The 22,054-nt window shown below is 41.9% G+C and overlaps 1 protein-coding gene across 4 annotated transcripts in view; it reads right to left on the bottom strand.

Annotated features, from left to right (window-relative positions):
- The window catches only part of xrn1 (5'-3' exoribonuclease 1), a 110,999-nt gene extending 89,185 nt beyond the window's left edge, over window positions 1-21,814 (bottom strand). Inside the window, exons 1-2 of one of the 4 annotated variants that reach the window (XR_010017629.1) lie at window positions 21,572-21,814; window positions 11,959-12,191 (exon numbers count right to left, since the gene is read on the bottom strand). Coding sequence is in view for 3 of the 4 variants with exons in the window: in XM_063045423.1 (XP_062901493.1) it covers window positions 11,959-12,191; window positions 21,572-21,646 (308 nt within the window). In the remaining variant the exon portion in view is untranslated. The remainder of the gene's footprint in view (window positions 1-11,958; window positions 12,192-21,571) is intronic. The other 3 variants (XM_063045423.1, XM_063045421.1, XM_063045422.1) reach the window with 3 other exon arrangements.
- Window positions 21,815-22,054: the final 240 nt, after the last annotated feature.

Genomic DNA, 22,054 nt, shown 5'->3' with positions numbered 1-22,054 from the left:
TGTTGGAAATCCAAGCAACACACACAAAATGCTGGAGGAACTCAGCAAGCCAGGCAGCATCTGTGGAAAAGAGTACAGTCAATATTTTGGACTGAGACCCTTCAGCAGGACTGGAGAAAAAAAGCTGAGGAGTAGATTTAAAAGGTCGGGGGAGGGGAGAGAGAAACACAAGGTGATAGGTGAAACCTGGAGGGAAAGAGATGAAGTAAAGAGCTGGGAAATTAATTGGTGAAAGAGATACACGGCTGAAGAAGGGGGAGTCTGATAGAAGAGGACGGAAGGACATGGAAGAAAGAAAAGGGGGGAGGAGCAGCAGGAGGCGGCGATGGGCGAGCAAGGAGATAAACTGAGAGGGTGAGAGAGGGAAAAGGGGATGGGGAATGGTGACGGGGGGGGGGGCACACATTGCTGTAAATTCAAGAATTCGATGTTCATGCCATCAGATTGGAGTCTACCCAGACAAAATACAAGGTGTTGTTCCTCCAACCGAAGTGTGGCCTCATCGCAACAGTGGAGGAGGCCATGGATAGACAAATCGGAATGGGAATGGGAAATGGAATTAAAGTGGGTGGCCGCTGGAGATCCTGCTTTTTCTGGTGGACAGAGCGTAGATGCTCGGTGAAGTGGTCTCCCAATCTATATCGGGTCTCACTGATATACCGTGAGCACTAGACACAGTATATGACCCCCATAGACAGACAGGTGAAGTTTTGTCTCACCTGGAAGGACTGCTTGGGGCCCTGAATGGTAGGGGCAAGTGTAACACTTGTTCCACTTGCAAGGATAAATGCTAGGAGGGAGATCAGTGGGGAGGGATGAATGGACAAGGGAGCCACGAGAGAGTGATCCTGCAGAAAGCAGAAAGTGGCGGGGGGGGGTGGAGAAGATGCGGAGAATTATGTGCTGGAAGTGGATGCTGGTGTAGTTGTAGGTGCAGACAAGAGGAACCCTATCCCTGGTAGGGTGGTGGGAGGATGTGGTGAGAGCAGGAGTGCGTGAAATGGAAGAGATGCAGTGGAGGACAACGTTGATGGTGGAGGAAAGGAAAGCACTTTGTTTGAAGGAGGACATCTCCTTCCTTCTGGAACGAAAAGCCTCATCCTGAGAGCAGATGCTGTGGAGACAGAGGAATAGAGAGAAGGGGATGGTGTTTTTACAAGTAACACAGTGGAAGGAGGTATAGTCCAGGTAGCTGTGAGAGTCTGTGGGTTTGTAACATACATCAGTAGACAAGTTCCCTCCAGAGATAGAGACATATTGAGAAAGGGGAGGGAGGTGTCGGAAATGGACGAGGTAAATTTGAGGGCAGAGTGGAAGTTGGAGGCAAAGCGGATGAAGTCGGCAAGTTCAGCATGGGTGTAGGAAGCAGCACCAATGCAGTCGTCGATGTAATGTAGAAAAATCGCAAGACTGTCAACAGTATAGGCTTGGATAATTGACTGTTCCACGTAGCCGACAAACAGGCAGGCATAGTTGGGACCCATGTGAGTGCCCATGGCTACACCTTTTGTTTGAAGGAGGCAGGAGGAGCCAAAGGAGAAAATATTTAGAGTGAAGACAAGTTCCACTAGGCGGAGGGTTGGGTCTGGTGTCCAGAAAGAAACGGAGAGCTCTGAGGCCTTCCTGGTGGGGGATGGAAGTGTACAGGAACTGGACATCCATCGTAAAAGTAAGGTGATGGGGGCCAGGGAACCTGAAATCATTGAAAGATCCAGAACATGTGAAGTGTCACGGATGTAGGTAGGAAGGGACTGAACTAAGGGGGAGAAAATCGAGTCAAGGCATGCAGATAAGAGTTCAGTGGGGAAGGAACAAGCTAAAACAATGGGTCAACCTGGACAAGCGAGTTTGTGGACTCTTGGGTAGGAGGTATAAACGGGTGGTGCGGGGTGCGGGAATATGAGGTTGGTGGCAGTGGATGGGAGATCCTCATAGTCATAAGGTTGAAGATGGTGTGGGAGACAATGGCCTGGTGTTCCTTAGTGGGGTCCTGTTCGAGAACTAAGTAAGAGGAGGTGTCTAAGATTTGGTGCTGGGCCTCAGCTGCCCTCCCCCTTCAGGTTTCACCTATCACCTTGTGTTTCTCTCTCCCCTCCCCCTACCCTTGAAATCTACTCCTCAGCTTTTTTTCTCTAGTCCTGTCAAAGAGTCCTGACCCGAAACATCGACTGTACTCTCTTCCATGGATGCTGCCTGGCCTGCTGAGTTCCTCCAGCATTTTGTGTGTGTTGCTTGTTTCAATCACGTACAGTTATTAATGCAAGGTCATGAACCCAAACATGCACTCCCTGCACTCATGGTTCTTGACCTTGAGCATTTCCAACCTTGTTTAATTTCAAAAAAATAGTTCCTGCACGTTTCAACAATTCCACATGATTTTTTCCCCACTTCACCCATCCCTAAGACTCTTCAGTTTGACAAATGCTGTTTTTTTTGCAAACATTTCAAAAAGTTGCAAAAGAAATTCAAAGGATGTGAAATGGAACACTCACATAACTTCAAGACTTCACAACATTCCTGGTATTCCCTGCATCCCAACACTCCATAAACCTCTTCTCAATACATATTTACCATAACATCTTTCATCTTTTCAACATTGTATCACAATCCCTGATCACATCCTCATTACATCTGACAACTCATTTCAATCATTTTTAGAAAGTAAACAAGATACTTTATTAATAAACAACATACATCAAAGTTGCTGGTGAACGCAGCAGGCCAAGCAGCATCTATAGGAAGAGGCGCAGTCGACGTTTCAGGCCGAGACCCTTCATCAGGACTCCTGACGAAGGGTCTCGGCCTGAAACGTCGACTGCGCCTCTTCCTATAGATGCTGCTTGGCCTGCTGCGTTCACCAGCAACTTTGATGTATGTTGCTTGAATTTCCAGCATCTGCAGAATTCCTGTTGTTTACTTTATTAATAGATACATTGAGTACAAAACATGTTTAGCCCCAGCTATTGCAGTATATCTAATTCTGAACAAGCAGTGCATTTATAAGCTGAACATGTCCTTTCCAAAATAGTTTTTTTAAGAACACTTCAAGGATCAAGTTGTGTGGATAAAATGTGAAAGATGAGATTGTTCTCCTTAGAATAAGATGATTGAAATTAAGAGCTTACATAGTGAAAATAAAAGTGTTTCCAGTCGTTAATAACGAGACAAAACAGATTTTTTGCTATTAGCAATAGCATTAGAATGTGATTGGTTAAAATGGCTCATTATATTTTGGAATACAATGGCAAGGTGGCACCAGCAACCAACTGTTGCAGACAGTTCATGAAACTACGACTTCACCTTCTTTGAAATACAGGTGGCCCCCATTTTCCGAACGGTCGCTTTACGACACCTCACTGTTACGAAAGAAGGCAGCGCACGCCTGAACAGCCAAGCTCCTCCCCCAGAACTGCATTCTAGCCGCCATTGCTTAAACACGTGCTTTATCTCGATTTATTTTGTGCATCTGTTAGCAAGATGTGTTCTAAGGTATCGGAAAAGCCTAAAAGGGCTCGTAAGGGTGTTACACTCAGCGTAAAACTAGACATAATTAAGCATTTCGACCGTGGTGAATGAAGAAAGGACATTGTCCGTGCGTTGAACTTGCCTGCATCCACCATTCACGTTATTTATACGCAGAGAGAAAGAATTTTGAAAGCTACCGATGTTACTGTTGGTTCTGCTCGCAGCAAAGTGCTCTCTCTTAGTCAGCATCCAATAATGGATAAAATGGAAAGTATTGCTTGAGGGGATTGATGGGTGTACAAAGCGTGGTGTTCCGTTAAGTTTTCTTATACTTAAAGGAGAAATCAGTCAGTCTTTTTAATAAGCTGAAACAGAAAGCACTGGACGATGGTGATGAAAGTGTTGCGAAAGTGGAATTTAAAGGTAGTCATGAGTGGTTTGATCGGTTTCTGAGGCGAAGGCAGCTTCATAGTTTAAGCAGTGGCCCCCAACCTCCAGGCCGCAGACCGATACATTGCCGCAAAGCATGCAGGGGTGCAGCAGTAGTCGGAACGCACCCAGCACATCTTTAAGAAAAAAAGCCGAAATAAACAAGCTAATTAATTAGGTGCCGCCTTGCACTTAAATGTCAGCCCAGATCAGAGGCAATTGCCAATTGCGTCAGGTGCTTATTCGTATAAGCAAGTGTTTAACTGTGATGAAACTGCAATTTATTGGAGTCTTCCCGATTCCGATAAGTGATACTACACTGTACATACATTATTTCTACTTTATATAGGCTGTGTAGTTTTATGTGTTATTTAGTATGATTTGGCAGCTTCATAGCTTAAAGGTTACTGGAGAGAGTGTTTCTGCCGAGAGCGCTTTCGCCAAGAGTGCTGTCGTGAGATTTTCGCTGCACTAGACAGTGCTGCAGAAAAGTATTTCTACTTTATATAGGCTGTGTATTTATCATATCATTCCTGCTTTTACCATATGTTACTGTTATTTTAGGTTTTATGTGTTATTTGGCATGATTTTGTAGGTTTTTTTGGGTCTGGGAACATTCAAAAATTTTTCCCATATTAATAAATGGTAATTGCTATTCACTTTACGACATTCCGGCTTACAAACCATTTCAAAGGAATGCTCTACCTTCAGATAGTGGGGGAAACCTGTATGCTTCTACTAATTTGTGTGCGACTGGAGCCTGTAATTTATATTTTGATAATGTGTTTTTGGGCTGACTGAGTGATCTGGCAATTTTGTCATCTGAGGAAATTTGGTGTAGTTGAGAACACAATGTGCAGCCTAACTGCAGACAACGAACCTATGATTGGCTCCAATTCTCAATCAACTCACTGACTAAAGTATTGAGCAAGATTGAAATCAACGAAGTCGAGAGCGGACGGTGATCGAGTGCTCAACATCATCTGTCTGCGTTTGACTAATCTCCCTCTCTGCTGCCAGAGGAAGGTGCAGGAGCCTTGGGTCTTGAGTAAGGTTTGATCAGTGCAGTTTATGGATAAGACTCATTTTTAAAGGATTCTGCAGTTTATGTTATAAGTGTTTATTAATTTGTGGAATTTTGACTGGGGCAGACTAGCTCCGCGACCCGAGGTCAATTAATGACACAGCGCTAAACTACAATGAACTGAACATTCATAAACTGTTTCAAGGACTCTGCGGTTTAATGTTTAACATTCTGTGTGTTAATCAGTCGCATTTTTTGCCATTTGGCTGTTTCATGTTTTCTTTGAAAGGATTCCATGGTGTTTCTTTGTTTCATGGCTATCCATGGGAAGACAAATCTCAGGGTTGTATACTCCATACAAACTTTGATAATAAATGCACTTTGAATCTTCATAAGGCAAAAGATACAGATTCAGAGTAGCTTTCAAAAGAAGATTAGATATCAGGATCAGGTTTAATATCATTGACACACATCTTTAAATTTACTGTTTTGCAGCAGCAGAGTGCAAGGCATAAAAATTACTCCAAGTTATAACAGCAAATGAACAGTGTAAAAGAGGAGGGTTCATGGGTTCATCCACCATTCACAGACAGATGATGGAGAGAGTGGGAAGAAACTGTTTCTGAGTATACATCCTATACCTGCTCCTTGATGGGAATAATGCAAAGAGGGCTTGTCCTGGATGGTGAGAATCGTCAATGATGAATGCTGCCTTCTTGAGGTACTGCCTCCTGAAGGAGGTCTTCAATGGTTGGTGGGTCATGCCTGTGGTGGTGCTGACTGAGTCTACAATCCCCTACAGCCTCTTGCGATGCTGTTCATTGGAAACCCCTTACCAGGTGGTGATGCAACTGGTCAAAATACTCTCCACATACATTTGCAGAAATCCATGATATTTTTTTTTGCAAGAGACTTTTTTGACATACCAAATTTCCTCAAGCTCCTAATGAAGAGGGTGCCACCTTCTTAATGACTGCATCAATGTGCTGAGCCCAAGATAGATCCATTGAGAGGTTGATGTCCAGGGACTTAAAGCTGCTCACCCTTTCCACTGCTGACTTATTAAAGATTGGTGTGTGTTCTCCTGACTTCACCCGCCTGAAATTCATAATTATTCCTTGGTCTTGCTGACATTGAGTACACAGTTGTTGCTGCAATACTAGTCAACCAGTGATTCTATCTCACTCCTACATACCTCCTCATTGCTCTCTGAGATTCTGCCAAAAACAAATATGACACAGGGAATTAATAGATGGTGTTTGAGCTGTGCTGAGCCACATAATCACAAGTGTAGGAAGAGGAAAGCAGTGCGCTAAGCACATTCTTGAGGTGCACTTGAGTTGATTGTCCGCGAAGAAGAGACATGATTTTCAACCCTCATTGAAAGAAAGACCATGGAATAGGATTAAATGGAATGTACTTCCAATAGGCCAACATGGCCTAAATAAGGGTGCCTACTGTGAATTCTGAATTTAAGTTTTATTTACAAAAAGCAACACAACACTCAAAAGCTCCATCCACATCATACCTTTACACGTGTATGTTATCAACTTGCTTTCTCATCTGCAGTGATTCGTTTTGTTTCATGTTGGAGATGTAACAGGACAAGCTCCTCAGCTTGAAATATTCTCTGATACTCCAGCACACCAGTCAGAAAATGATGGAATTGAAGATTATGGCAGATGGAATTTAATGCAGACAAGTGTGAGGTGGTGCACTTTGGTAGCACCAACCAGGATAGGTCTCACACAGTGAACTATAGGGCACTGAGGAGTGTGGCCGAACAAAGGCATCAGGGAATACAGCCCCAGAATTCATTGAAAGTGGTGTAACTGGTAGATTCTGTCATAAAGAAACATTTTGGTACAATAGTCTTCTGGTTTACCTGGCTTTCTATACTACAATTACTTGGTTTTCTGTATAAGTACTCATAAAATGTGGTCACACAATAGACAAACACAATCTGCCTAAACTAGTAACACACCAGTAATTGTAATTTTCATGACTTTATTGAACACATTGTTTAATAATTCACAGTGCAGGCTGTCAAAAATATATGAACCCCAGTTATTTAATAACTGATGGAACCTCCTTTTGCAGAAATAACCTCCACCAAATGTTTCCTGTAGCTGCTGATCAGAATTGCACAATGGTGAGGTGGAATTTTAGACCATTCCTCCACACAAAACTGTTCCAGTTCTTCAATATTTCTGGGATATCTTGCATGAACAGCTCTCTTCAGGTCATGCCACAACATCTTAATTGGGTTAAGGTCTGGACTCTTGACTTTACCATTCCAAAACACAAATTTTCTTCTTTTTAAACCATTTTGTTGTTGATTTAAGTGTTTTGGATCATTGTCTTGTTGCAGCATTAAAATTCTACTAAGCTTTAGGTGACAGACCACTACCCTGACATCCTCCAGTAAAATATCTTATTACAATTTTGAATTCATTGTTCCCTGACTGCAAGCTGTCCAGGCACTGAGGCAGCAAAGTAGACCCAAACCACAATGTTCCTTCCACCATGCTTCACAGTTGGGAAGAAGTTTTGGTGTTGGTGTGCAGTGCCCTTTTTCCTCCAAACATAGTGGTGCGTATTTCTGTCAAAAAGTTCAACTTTGCCTCATCTGTCCACAGAACTTTCCCCCAGAAATGTTGTGGAACATCCAGGTGATCTTCTGCAAATTTCAGACATGCAGTAATGCTTTTTTTGTTTGTTTGTTTTTGAATGCAGTGGTTTCCTCCATGGTGTCCTTCCATGAACACTATTCTCATTCAGTGTTTTTCTTATAGTGCACACATGAACAAAGACTTTAATAAGTTCTAGATGTTTCTGCAGGTCTTTTGCTGTTACCTTTGGGTTCATTTTCACTTCCTTCAGCATTGCACATTGTGCCCTTGATGTGATTTTTGCAGCATGCCTACTACTAAGGAGAGTATCAACAGTTCTGAATTTCTTCCATTTGTAGACAATTTCTCTCACTGAGGACTGATGAACACTCAGGTCTTTAGAAATGCTTTTGCACCCTTTTCCAGCTTCATGCATCACTACAATTTTTCTTCTGAGATCTTCTGAAAGTTGTTTTCATTAAGACATGGTGCACATAAACAAATCTTTCTTGAGAAGAGTAGGCTCTGTCAGTAACCTTATTTGTTTATCTTTTTTAAAGGGCAGGGTACCTCTATAAAATCACACCTCCAAAGTCATCTCATTGCTTGTCTCCAAATAGATTTTGTAAGAAGGCACTACCCTGGAGGTTCATTACTTCTTTGAACCTAGACTGTGATTGTTTAAATGGTGTACTCAGTATTGATGAGCACAATCAATAGTTCAATTGTTCCATTTAATATCAAAGAAATGTTTACAATATATCCCAAAATCCTTTTCTTCACAGACATCCATGGAAACAGAGTGCCCCAAAGAACAAATAGCAGTTAAAACATTAGAACCGCAAAGGCCCACCCACCTGGTTTTCTGCATTAATTACGCATAAAATGTGATCTGATCTTCATCTAAATCACAATAATAGACAAACACAAATCTGTCTAAACTAATAACAAACTATTGTACCTTTCATGTCTTTATGAACACATTCAGGCAACAACAGGATCAAAACAACAGCAGTAAAACAAGCCCCTTACCTCTCTACCACCCATCCATGTACACAAAGAAACAGTACTCTATCCCCAGGACAGCTGAGGCCAGGCCTCCAGCAGTCTTATAGGTTTGCAGACATTGGACCTTTAACTTTCCCAACAGAGTTGAAGACTCAAAGACGTGGGAATTAGACATCAGGCCTCGACTTCCGGTGTTCTGATTAGCCTTCAAACTTTGATCTTCAGTATCAACCTCAGGACTTACACATAAGGACCAATGTGGACCCAGGAAGAGGACTCAAGTATAAAGCTTCAAATGCCTGTCTCACTGACTCATGTACCACATGGATCTCTTATTTTCAAAACCTGCCAATGACTCGATAACCTGGTTGGTTATTGGTTGCCAGCCCCAACATCCAACTACAAATGTCCTTCGTCCCACCTTCAGGTCACTGGTCTCCAAATGGGAAATGGAGGCCTAGACTCTGGACATCATTTAACTCCACCATATCCTTGTCCCTAAATTTAACTCCCCCCCATTCCGCACAAGTATCTCTACAAACCTAAAAAAACAATGAAATCTGAGGTTAAGATGGGAACTGCTGACAATTCTACAAACAGGGCAGGTGATAGCTGACTTAACTAGGCAGTTTACAAAGAAGTCTGCTCTTTCCATTGTTGACACTGGGCCCCTGTTTTTTTGCTCCTGATTACCATGATTCCCAAGAGTTAGTAGGGATGTTGCATTTCTTTTCCCCCCTTGTAGAGCCTTTGAGTACAACTTTGGACCATTTCCTTCGTCCATCGGGCAATCTGTTACTGGAGCACCATTCATAACCGAGTAGTTCTTCAGGAGCCTGGTGTCACTTGCAGAAAAGAAAGCCTGGCAAACATAACAGAGTATGTAACCAGGCACTCATTACTGGAGGTATTGATCTCAGAAACAATACTGACATCAGGTCAGTGGCCATTCAAAGATTTTGAAGAATTTTCAAGAAACAGTGTTAGTGGCATTTTTCCAGTGTCTCTGAAACTGTCTGCAAGTAGTCCAGGTCTCGAGCACAGAGGAGGGCAGAGACCATTGCTGCATGGTAGACCATTAATTTATGTCATATCCAAGATCTTAATCTTCAAAAGGCTGTCCTGGTGCATTTAAGGCAGTAGTACATTTCAATATCATTTATCTGCCTTCACCAAGAAATTGCTCCCAACAAATACAAAATAGTCCACATATTCCACAGTCTTAATTTTCATTAATCATTAATTTTTATTATTGGAGAGCTACATAGTGCAGTATGGCAGGTTGATACACATTTACATTAGAAACTGCTCTTTGGCTTCCCAAAGCTGACCAGTATCCTTCCATACTAATCCCATTTTCTAGTCTTCAATGCTTACAACAAATGTTTATGTAGATACTCACTAGATGCTGTTCTCTGCTTTCCCTAACCCTCTCAGGCCATTTCCCATTCCAAGCACCTCTAAGTACAACACATTCTCCTCCGATTCCTCTCTTAGCTTCTTCACCTTCATCTCAAACCCACGATATCTGGATTCAGACATCTCTGCTATGGGATGAAAATATTGAGTGCAAGGCCCATGACCTTGTGTGTTTCAGTGAAAGTTTTGAGATTGGAGTTCTGCCTCTCGAGCATGGGTAAACATAGCACCATCATTCTGGAATGTAGTTGCCAGAAGTTAAATAGCTTGCTACTAATTCTGAATATTAGCATTACTCCCACAGGGATTTTGCTTCAGGTGAAATGCAAAATTCAGGAAGAAACAATTAAGGAAAGCTTTGATAACACTTGACAACATGAATAGTGGCTTGCATGGCATCAAAGAACAAGAATAAAATGGGACTGAGCTTCTGTGGGCAGCCAAATTTGAAGAGGATATTTGCCAGGAACTCACATTTGATGGAATCAAAGACTTTCATGGAGTTATGTAGGTCACTCACAGTGACCAGTGCTATTCCCTTTTTTTTGGGAGTTGTTACACAGTGAAGAAGAACATGCTCATTGTAACTTTGAATGAACAAACTTCAAACTTTGTAACACAGACATTCACACTTACAGTGACAATCTTCTGATCCATTACCCATCTGACCAATATTCTATATATTAGGATCTAGGATTCTATGCATTAAATACTAACAAATCCACTTGATCACACCAGGCAAAAAGCAAAATCCAAACCTAACCTTGGTATACGATGGTGCATTTAACTTAATGTAAGCATTGATGAAATGGTCAGCATTTGCTGTCCATTTGCTACATATCTTCCAAGACATAACATTGATTCACCTTCTTAAGCCACTGCATTTCAAGATACAGGTTGAGTACTCCTTTTCCAAAATACTTGAGGACAGAAGTGCTTTAGATTTTGGAATATATCATGAGACGGGACTGCTATCATTTCCAACTCTGAATTTATATGCTACCAGTAAACAGTCTTCGTCGTACAGTTGTTCATCACACATATGTACTTAACAACAAAAATTACTACATTAATTAATATAATGAAATATAATCTATGCAGGGTAACAAAAGTAGCATGGCAGCATTGGGAGAATACCTGAATCAGCTGTTGAACAACAACAAACAAGAGCAGGCTTTCAGTCTCCACCTGCAATGCTGTCTTATGATTAAAATGTTACAGTACATTGTATTTGTATTTTTTTTTGGTTTTATGTAAGGTATAAAACAAGCAGCATCATAGACTTGCTCTAATGCTAGATTTTCATGATCAGCAGATGCTTGAAAAATTTAATGCCATGCCTTCTTTTTAGGATTTCTGCAACCGGTTTCAATTTTCAGCTTGTCGTGATAGAACTTTGTTTCATGATCAGCATACCGTTAAGTGGCAAACATTCACTCCACTGCTGGCAATACATAATTAAGAACTTCATTTTTCACTTTATGCAGTGTTTTTCTACCTTTCATTAACTTCTGTTCATTACATATGTGAAGTCACTTCTCAGAACTGTCTGTGGTGCACAGTGACCTGGACATTACCTGGGAACCTTCTTAGCATCTTGTGGAATTTTCCATTTGTGGCATCATGTCAGCGCTCAAAAAAAAATTCAGACTGAGGTTTTTGGAATTTGGAATTTCAGATAAGGGCTATTCAACCTGTATCAACCAGAAAACCAATAAGGTTCCTAGTCCAAGCTGAGAGATACTTAACCATATAACCATATAACAATTACAGCATGGAAACAGGCCATCTCGGCCCTTTTAGTCCCTGCCGAACTCTTACCCTCACCTAGTCCCACCGACCTGCACTCAGCCCATAACCCTCCATTCCTTTCCTGTCCATATAGTTATCCAATTTATGATCCTTATTAATGCCAAAACAAATGTGACTCAGCTATTTACTGGATAAATTTGCCAAGCCAAAAAGAATTGCTTTGACCACACTACCATACAATTTTCTTACCTAAAACGTCTGCCACGTTGTTGATTCATTTTTGCTCTTGGAGCCACACCATCAACAGCCATGAAAAAGATCTTCCTTGGCTTAATGATCCGAAAGAGAACTTCTATATAATGGAAAATATCAGCAAATATTTTTTCCTCAGAGATTCGAAAGTGCACATCTTCATCATTTGGGTGAGAGCATTGGTGGATAATTCCATTCATATCCAAGTAGAGATTGTCAAATTCTGGAATCTGAAAAATTGAACAACAAAATGCATTGGTAAAATACTGAACAAAAGACCAACTTAACAAGAATATGATAAAGTAACTTTTATTTTACTTAAAATATTTCATTATTTTGCACACTTTAAGCACATTTACATTACAGCCCTCTCAATTTACTCCTCATAACAGGCTTTTATAAAATTCTTCAATGTTCCACCGAAAAATGTTTAATACACAGGGTACAACACAATACTCAAATAGTTCAACATGCCACATGCTGTGACTTTACAGGAAGATCCAGGCAAGTAACTGGTCCACATAACTTGACAGCTGTTCGAGCTCATAGGACTAGATGCTTCAATCCCTTTGACAAGCAGATCCTAACTTGGGTCACAGCATAGAGATCTTGAGGTGGGGCTTGGTGGGTGGCAGATGCTTCCCAAGGGTCATCAGTTGGGCATCCTCCTTCTTAGATGTTTTGTCAATTTAAGCCCACCACATCTCCAGAGGGCTCAACAGTGCTACCCAGAGTCCCAGATGCACCCCCCTTCATATCTGGCGACCCATGGGACATTTTCAGGCCCAGCTGTCATCACCCTGCTTCATCCATAACCAGTGGTTGCTTCGCTCTGCTACCTTAGAGAGTTCTTTTATAGCTTGCCACTGGCGCTGGCCTCAGACTCCCAATCCCTTCAGCAATCTGACCATAGACGTAGCCACAAATCCCCTGTAGTTTTTTTTTAGAAACACAGAGAACATACAGCACAATATAGGCCCTTCGGCCCACAAAGCTATGCCGAACATGTCCTTACCATAGAAATTACCTAGGGTTACCCATAGCCCTCTATTTTTCAAAGCTCCATGTACCTATTTTAAATTCTAATATGCAAGGTCAAGCAAATGCATCTGTGTTTGAATGACTTGTCAATACACATCACAGTTTAAGCATCATTTAGATGCACACTCAAAACTCAAATTAAGAGCAAACTTTCAAAGGAAGGAGAAATTCTTCAGCAGCCTGCCTTTGGATACATTTCAAGTATCCAAATGTTCATTGAGTTTTCAGAAAAGGGATATCTAGCAAAGTCCTAATGCCACAGAGATGTAAATTTATTCATCAGGCTGATTCCAGATACAATATAAAATATAGATGCTTTTTAATTACACTTATATGCTGGATCAATTATTAATCAATCATTGAATCTCCCTGAAAACATTTCTTTTTGCAGAATGACAAACAGTATTTTTCTTCTGCCATCAATTCATGATTACTTGCACAGAAATGAATATAAACAAGCATCATGTTGCACTTACACCTTTCCACTAGCAATGAAACCACTGGCAGTAGATATAATTATGCATGACGAAGTAATTTTGGAAGTAGGTACTGATACATATTCATAGAGATAAAGAAAATAATGAAAAGTCATATGGGCAAAATCCAAATAGCTTAAAAGCATCATCCAAATCATGGTCATGCATTAAGACAATGGTTTCCCTGTAAAACACTCCCAACAGACTATTTTATTCCTGCAACTGAGTAAAGTAACAGCCAACTTTCCATTGGCTTGGTGTACAAAAACAACATACAGCTAGGTTAAAAGTTACTATGAATTGTATTACATGAGATATGACTTATCTTATCATTTTGGGTTCAGGAACAGTGAACAGTGAGAATTCATATGTGAACAATTACACAATTATCAATTGAAGAAATGACTACTTGAATAAGTTAGTAAAAGTGATCAGTATCCTCACTGTTGGAGCCACATATCTATTTTCTGTGTCTGTATTGTATTTTGTGTTGTGTGTTTATTATGAGTAAGTTGTCACATGGGTTGGGGTGTGGTGGAAGTAAATTAGTATAGTTACATATTCTTGCTTTTTCTTAGTTTTTAGTTTTAGTTTGAGAGAGAGCGTACGCACATACGCGGGGTAATATTTTTATTGACCTCTTAGTTACACTTAATTATGTTAATTTGAATACTAATTGCTCTTATTTCACTACATTCCTAATTTAGTTTCATTAATTACTAATATTGCTGTAAGATTGTTCATTTTTACTGGTTTTGTAATAAAGGATCAAACATACTTTTCTTTGACTTGGAACTCAGTTATTTGGAAGCGCATCATACAGTGACAATTCCCGTACTCAGTCTCTCAGTGATTTTGGTTTGTTTTCAAGTAACTGCTACACTTAGATTTTTCAATATCACAAGAAAATAGGAAAAGTAGAGTAAAACTGAAAACAATTTTCTCGATGAATAAACTTAACAAAAACATCAAAATAGACAAATTAACTAGTCTGCCAAAATAAATGTTTAACAACATTGATTTGGAACTTGGTCAAGTATGTAATCCTTCCAAGTTTCATCCTAGCAAATACTTAAATGTCACACAACAGCAACCACATAACAAAATACTAAAAGTTAAAGCAGAGATAACGAAGGAAAAGAAGGAACCAGGCATGATCTAGACCAGGGCTGCCGCACATTAGTGTTTTGGATATTGACATGATTCAGAAGCCAGGCTCCATCCTGCTTCTCAGAACCCACAACACTGTCTTCAGGAAGAGCAGGGGATCCATCTCTGGTACTTTGGCCAATATTTAAACCTTTACCAAAATCACAAACTGAGTTATCCGGTAAATATCATTTCTACAATCTTGCTACTTGAGCACCTTCTGTTATATTCCACCAATAAAGAGTCTAACATTAACCATGCTTTTCTCAACAGATACTGCCTCATTATGTTAAAAAATTCTTTTTACTCAAGTTTTAAGTTTCAGCATTTTGTATCTTACAGCCATTTGGTTGAAGAGCAAAAAGCTGCATCTGTACTAAACTAAAATGCGTTGGAATCTTAAGTCAGACATTTTTTCGCCATATCTGGCTTATCATTCTCAGAGTTAAACATGTTGCTGATCTACTGAGGATGAAACACCAAAAAATTACCAACACGAGCCATGAGTGGTAATAATTAGGCAATAAAGTTTCATCAAGCAAAACTTCCATGCACAAAGCCATGCTGAGACTCCAATCAGATTGACCCTTAGTATTCCCTCCAGTATCTTCCCCAGTACTGTACACAAGTCAGGCTGACCAGCCCATTGCTCCCTGTCCTTTTAAAGAAGCAAGGCCCTCCACAATTTCTTTTCTAGCCTCCCACAAAGTCCAAGGATGCACTCAGTCAGGCCCTGGGGACTTATCCACCTTAATGCACCCTAATGCTTCAAATACCTCAAATACCTCTGTCATACCTAGAACATCTCATTCCTGGAATACTGAGCTGCCAGTACTGGCCCATCCCTCAGCTAAGTTTCTGTCCCAGAATCCTGAAGCAATCCACCTGGAGTATTCCTTTTCCTGCCTTAATTGTGCCCCTGGCTATCGTGATCACCAGACTTGTCCTGCTCAGAGTCCCACACCATTACCAATCTAGTTTAAACCCTCACAAGCTAAAGAAAATCTGCAGAAATCTAACCAACACACACAAAATGCTAAAGAAACTCAAAGTTCCTCCAGCATTTTGTGTGTTGCTAGTTTAAACCCTCCTGCGTAGTACTGGCAAATTTTCCTGCAAGGATGTTGGTCTCTCTCTGGTCCACGTGCAACCCATCCCTCTTATACAGGTTGCCTCTATCCCAGAAGAGATAGTGAGCAGCTTTGGGCACCATATCTAAGGAAGGATGTGCAGGTTGACATCACACAAGGGGCGACAGAGAAGGTTGACAAGAGTGATCTGGGAATTAAAGGATTAACATGTGAGGAATGATAGCTTTTTGCCTGTACTTACTGGAGTTTAGAAGGATTGTGGGAGATGGTGGTGGGGGGGAAACTACTTGTAAGGTACTGAATATTGAAAGGCCCAGTTAGAGTACACGTAGGGAAGATGTTCCCAATAGTGGGAGAGTCTAGGATCAGAGGGCACAACCTCAGAATACAGGACATCCTTTTAAAAAAGATACAAAGGAATTTTTATTTAGACTGAGGGGACAATAGTGTTGAACACCGCACTGAAATTGATGAACACCTACCTGACGTAAGTTTTACTGTTGTCTTCGTACTCCAAGGCAGACTAGAGAGCCAGTGTGATTGCATCTGCTGTAAATCTGTTATGGTAGTAGGCAAAATGCAGTGGTTCCAGTTCCTTGCTCAATAAGGAGTTAATTCTAGCCACATTCCCAGGGCAGAAATACAAGGGGGCATAGTTTTAAGGCAACTGGAGGAAAGTATAGGAAAGTATGTCAGAGGCAAGTCGTTTACAGAGGACGTGGGTGCATGGAATCCCTTGCCAGGGGTGGTAGTAGAGGCAGATAAATTTAAGAAACTCTTAGATAGGCACATGGATGATAGAAAAATTAGGGCTATGCAGGAAGGCTGGGTTAGATTGATCTTAAGAGTACGTTAAAAGGTCAGTACACATTATTGTGGGCCAAAGGGGCTGTACTGTGCTGTAATGTTCTATGCTAACTTCTGAAAGTACTTCATCACAGTAGATGTGAGTGCTACAAGGTGATAATCAGTGAGGCAGCTTACCTTGTTCTTCTTGGGCACCAGTATGAGCTCTTTTAGAGCAGAAGAGCAAGTACTTTGTACAAGATGTCTTTTTTTCTTCTTATAGCTTTGTCAATTAAAACTTGGAAGGTAATATAGTAAACAGCAGCAAATTTAGGGAAAACATGCCTTATGTGGAAGTGTGTCCCCTTCTCTCCATCCCAACATGGCAACAATAAATAAATGGTGGAGGATTGAGAAACTTGAACAAGGCAAGGCTCTTTACATCATCAACCACTGTTTCCAATAGATGAATCGAGCTAATCATATAGTAATATGCAAGTAGAAGTGAAATGAAGAATCAGAATCAGCTTTAATATCACTGGCATATGTCATGAAATTTGTTGACTTTATGGCAGCAGTACCATGCAATGCATAATAATAGAGAAAAAATGAATTAAAGTGTATAAATAGTTGAATATAATTAAATAGTTGAATTAAATAAGTAGTGCAAAAATAGCAATTTTTAAAAAAGTAGTGAGGCAGTGTTCATGAGTTCAATACCCATTTAGAAATCAGATGGCAGAGGGGAAGAAACTGTTCCTGAATTGTTGAGTGTGTGCCTTCAGGCTTCTGTACCTCCTTCCCGATGAAAGCAATGAGAACAAGGCGTGACCTGGGTGATTGGGGTCCTTAATGATGGACACCCTTTTTGGGGCACCCTTTCTTGAAGATGACCTGGATATGGCAGAGGCCAGTGTCCATGATGGCATTTACAACCATCTGTAACTTACTTGGATCTTGTGTAGCAGCCACCCCATATCAGAGAGTGATGCAGCCAGTTAGAACACTTTCCACAGTACATCTATAGAAATTTGAGTATCTTTGGAGATATACCAAAACCATGAACATGAAATAAAAATGACAAAATACAATTCATCTCAGAGGATCTACGCTGGGCCCCAACACTGGTGCAAACACAAAGAAGGAATCCCGATAATTGGGACCTCTTCTGGGGCAGTGGGACCAGTACAAAAGGGAAAGGTTGCATTTTAATCTAAGGGAGACCAATATTCTAAGGGGCAGATTTAGTGGAGCTGTTGGGAGTGGTTTAAACTAATATGGCAGGGGAATGGGAACCAGGATAATAGAACTGAGGATAAGCAAGCAGGTTTACAAGTCGATGATGGGTGTAACATGAACGCAAGGAAGGAGAAGCCAATGACTGGGTACAAATGCAGACAAAGCAAAGGACTAAATTGTACCACAGAGGAAGGGCCAAGAATGCAGGACCGAAGGTTCTGTATTTATATGTGCATTGCATTTGGAATAAGGTGGACAAACTTGTGGCATAGTTAAAGGTTGGTTGGACTGCACAAAAGCCAAGGAAAGGTAGCAAAAGTGAGTGGGAAGTTTGATGTTTGGGAAGCTTTTAAAACCCAACAAAAGGCCTCTCCGGTGATGAATATCTGTTATCTGTCAAGTAGGGGACCGTGCACAATTCTGATTTGATGGAGACGGATGTGAGAGTACGGAGGAACATCTGGAAAACTTCTGAAATGTCCACTTCGCTGCCGCTGCTACTGTGTGGTAACCGGAATCTCCGGAGCAGAAGGCCCCGAAATCCTCGGCTTTGCTTGTTTCAGCGGTTGGGGAGAGGTCGAAGGCGCTCGGCAGAGGATGGTGCTCGGGAGGCTGTATCGGAGAGGCTGGTCGGAGGCTCGAAGTTTTCGGACGGATGGACTCAGTATTGGCTGCTTCCAAGGCATCGGCAAATTGGCGGTGCCTGGAGGTTTATGGCAGGGAGTTTCTCCCTTTTGCCGCCTGCTATCGGGGACTCGGGAGTCGATCGACTCGGGGACTTTTGAGACCTTATTTACCGTGCCCATGGTTTGTTCTTCATCACATTATAGTATTGCTTTGCACTGCTGTAACTATATGTTATAATTATGTGGTTCTGTCAGTGTTCGCCTTTGGTTTGTCCTGTTTTCTGTGATATCACTCCAGAGAAACATTGTATCATTTCTTAATGCATGTACGCATTAGTGTCCTCATAATCTAAAGATCTAAAGGCAACTAAAAAAGCTATAAGGAGGGAAAATTTGCAATATAATGACAGATTTGCCAATAATATAAAGCAGGATACCAAAAGTTTTTTCAGTTATATAGAGTAAACGGGAGGTAAGAGTTGATATTGGACCACTAGGAAACGACGCTGGTGAGGTCATAATGGGGGACAAAGAAATGGTAGATGAAATTAATGGGTACTTTGCATCTGTCTTCACTGAGCAGGGTGCCAGTGGTCCATGAGTGCCAGGGGGCAGGAGTGAGTGCCGTTGCTATTAAAAAGGAAAAGGTCCTAGGCAAACTCAAAGGTCTTAAGGTGGATAAGTCACCTGGGCCAGATGGACTACATCCCAGAGCCCTGAGAGAAGTTGCTGGGGAAATAATGGATGCCTTAGTCATGATCTTTCAGGAATCACTTGATTCTAGCATGGTCTCAGAGGACTGGAAGATTGCCAATGTCACTCCACTCTTTAATGAAGGGAGGAAGGCAAAAGAAAGGAAATTATAGGGCAGTTAGCCTAACCTCAGTGGTTGGAAAAATGTTATTAAGGATGAGGTTTCAAGGTACTTGGAGACCAATGGCAAAATAAGTCAAAGTCAACATGGTTTCTGCAAAGGGAAATTTCCTTCGAGGAAGTAACAAGCAGGGTGGGCAAAGGAGAGACAGTGGATGTCATTTACTTGGATTTTCAGAAGGCATTTGATAAGATGCCACACATGAGGCTGCTAAACAAGATAAAAGGGTAGGTAGTGCTGAGGAAGCAACGCAATTGCAGCAGGTCTTATACAAATTGGAAGAATGGGCAAAAAAGTGGCAGATGGAATACAGTATTAGCAAATATATGATAATGCACTTTGGTAAAAGGAACAATAGTGTGGACTATTATCTAAATGGGACGAAGGTTCAAACATCAGATATGTAGAGGGACTTAGAAGTCCTAGTGCAAGACTCCCAGAAGGTTAATTCACAGGCTGAGCCTGTGGTAAAGACGGCAAATGCATTGTAGGCATTTATTTCAAAGAGAATAGAATATAAAAAGAACAAGATAATGCTAAGGGTTTATAAGACACTAATCAGGTCGCATTTGGAATATTGTCAACAGTTTTGGGCCCCATATCTCAGAAAGGGTGTGTTGTCATTGGAGTGAGTCCAGAGGAGGTTCATGAGGATGATTTTAGGAATGAAGGGATTAACATTGAGGAGCATTAGGCAGCTGTGGGCTTGTACTCACTAGAATTTAGAAGAATGTGGGGGGATCTCATTGAAACCTACCGAATGCTGAAAGAACCAGATAGGGTGGATATGGAGAAGATATTTCCTATGGTGGGGGTATCCAGAACTAGAGGGAACAGCCTCAAAATTGAGGGGTGACCCTTTAGAACAGAGGTAAGGAGGAACTTCTTTTAGCCGGAGAGTAGTAAATCTGTGGAATGCTCCGCCACAGACTACAGTGGCCGCCAAGTCCATGCGTATATTTAAGGCGGAAGTTGATTTTTTCCTGATCGGTCAGGGCATCAAGGGATATGGTGAGAGGGCAGGTGTATGGGGTTGAATGGGATCTGGGATCAGCCTTGATGGAATGGCAGAGCAGACTCAATGGGCAGAATGGCCTATTTCTGCTCCTATGTCTTATGGTCTAAGGAACATCAGTATCTCTACTTCATTAGGATTTTGAGGAGATTAGCTATGTAACCAAAGACTCTTACAAGTCTCTAGATGTATGGTGGAGAGCATTCTGGCTGTTTGCAGCACAGACTGATATAGAACTCCCAATGCAGGATCGCAAGAGGCCACAGAAGGCTGTACACTTGGCACAACCCTCCCTGCCATCAAGGACATCTTCAAGAGGCCATGCCTCAGGAAGGTGACATCCATCATTAAAGACGCTTTGTGTCCTTCATATTATCATTGGTGAAGAGGTAAAAGAGCCTGAAGACCCACACTCAAGGTTTTAAGAACTGTTTCTTCCCCTCTACCATAAGAGTTCTGGATATTACATGGACTACTACCTCCTTAGTCGTCTTTCACACGACTTTGTAACTTACAGTAAATTTTATGTTTTGTACTGTACTGCTGCTGCAAAATAAAACAAGCCATGTTCCAAGTCAGCGACCATACACCTGATTTCTATTCAAAGCTTAAGCTCATTTTCTTACATCAAATAAAATTGTATTTCCCCTTCAAAAATAAATCCAAGGTAGCCAGTTCATAAATGACTGATCATGGCACTTTGATCGATTCGAATTACAAATGTTAGTAAACAGAGAAATGCAATTTAGATCACTTGTTAACAAATTCGGAGAAAAAGAAAACAAAAACCATGCCACATTGAGAGAAAAGTGGCAGTGAAGAATTAAACAACACTGCAGAGATCGAGACTAATATATAGAGCGCTGTATTAGATTTATTGAACCGTGTTGACACAACATCATTACAACTGCCAGGAACAACACGGAGAGAAAGAACAATATGTGAAATATTCGATCGCCGATGTAAAGTTAAAACACTGAAGGGTTAAAGAGCAGCATCGCTAACGTAACACCGGCCTCAGACTAAATATGTGAACAGTAGGTATGCAGGTCCGTTCACCTCTGACTTTTCAGTTTACTTTTCAGTGAAGTATAAGGAATGGGAGCAGCTCGAGCTGCTGCGATAATGAAAAGACCATTTTCAACGCACGACCCCAAATCCTTCGATGTTGTAAACTGTAAATGGCGAGTTAAGTAACCGGAGCCTGAGGCCAGGGAGGGAAGCCAAGCTGGCGGGGGCCACAGGCCTGGCGCTCGCTCAGGGTAACGGCCTATAGAAAGGACGGGGTTAAGGCCTCCCAAGCTCTCTCTTACCTGATGCTCCTTCACCACCAGGCTCAGGCACGGGTAGCGCTCGCTGATCCAGCGGTAAAACTTGGGGACACCCATGGTAACAGAGTAACGAAGCGGAGGGCCAGAGAAGGAAGAGGTTGGAGAGCGGGCCGTGAGCCGGTACTGGGCAGGCGCCGTCTCCCAGCAGTAACGAGCCGTGAGCCGGTACTGGGCAGGCGCTGTCTCCCGGTAGTAGAGAGCCGTGAGCCGGTACTGGGCAGGCGCCGTCTCCCAGTAGTAGCGAGCCGTGAGCCTGTACTGGGCAGGTGCCGTCTCCCGGCTGTAATGAGCCGTGAGCCGGTACTGGGCAGGCGCCGTTTCCCGGCTGTAATGAGCCGTGAGCCGGTATTGGGCAGGCGCTGTCTCCCGGCTGTAATGAGCCGTGAGCCGGTACTGGGCAGGCGCTCTCCCGGCTGTAATGAGCCGTGAGCCGGTACTGGGCAGGCGCCGTCTCCCGGCTGTAAC

The sequence above is a fragment of the Mobula hypostoma genome, chromosome 4 (assembly GCF_963921235.1).
Source record: "Mobula hypostoma chromosome 4, sMobHyp1.1, whole genome shotgun sequence".
Classification (NCBI taxonomy): domain Eukaryota; kingdom Metazoa; phylum Chordata; class Chondrichthyes; order Myliobatiformes; family Myliobatidae; genus Mobula; species Mobula hypostoma.
This window is presented reverse-complemented; position numbering and strand designations above follow the sequence as displayed.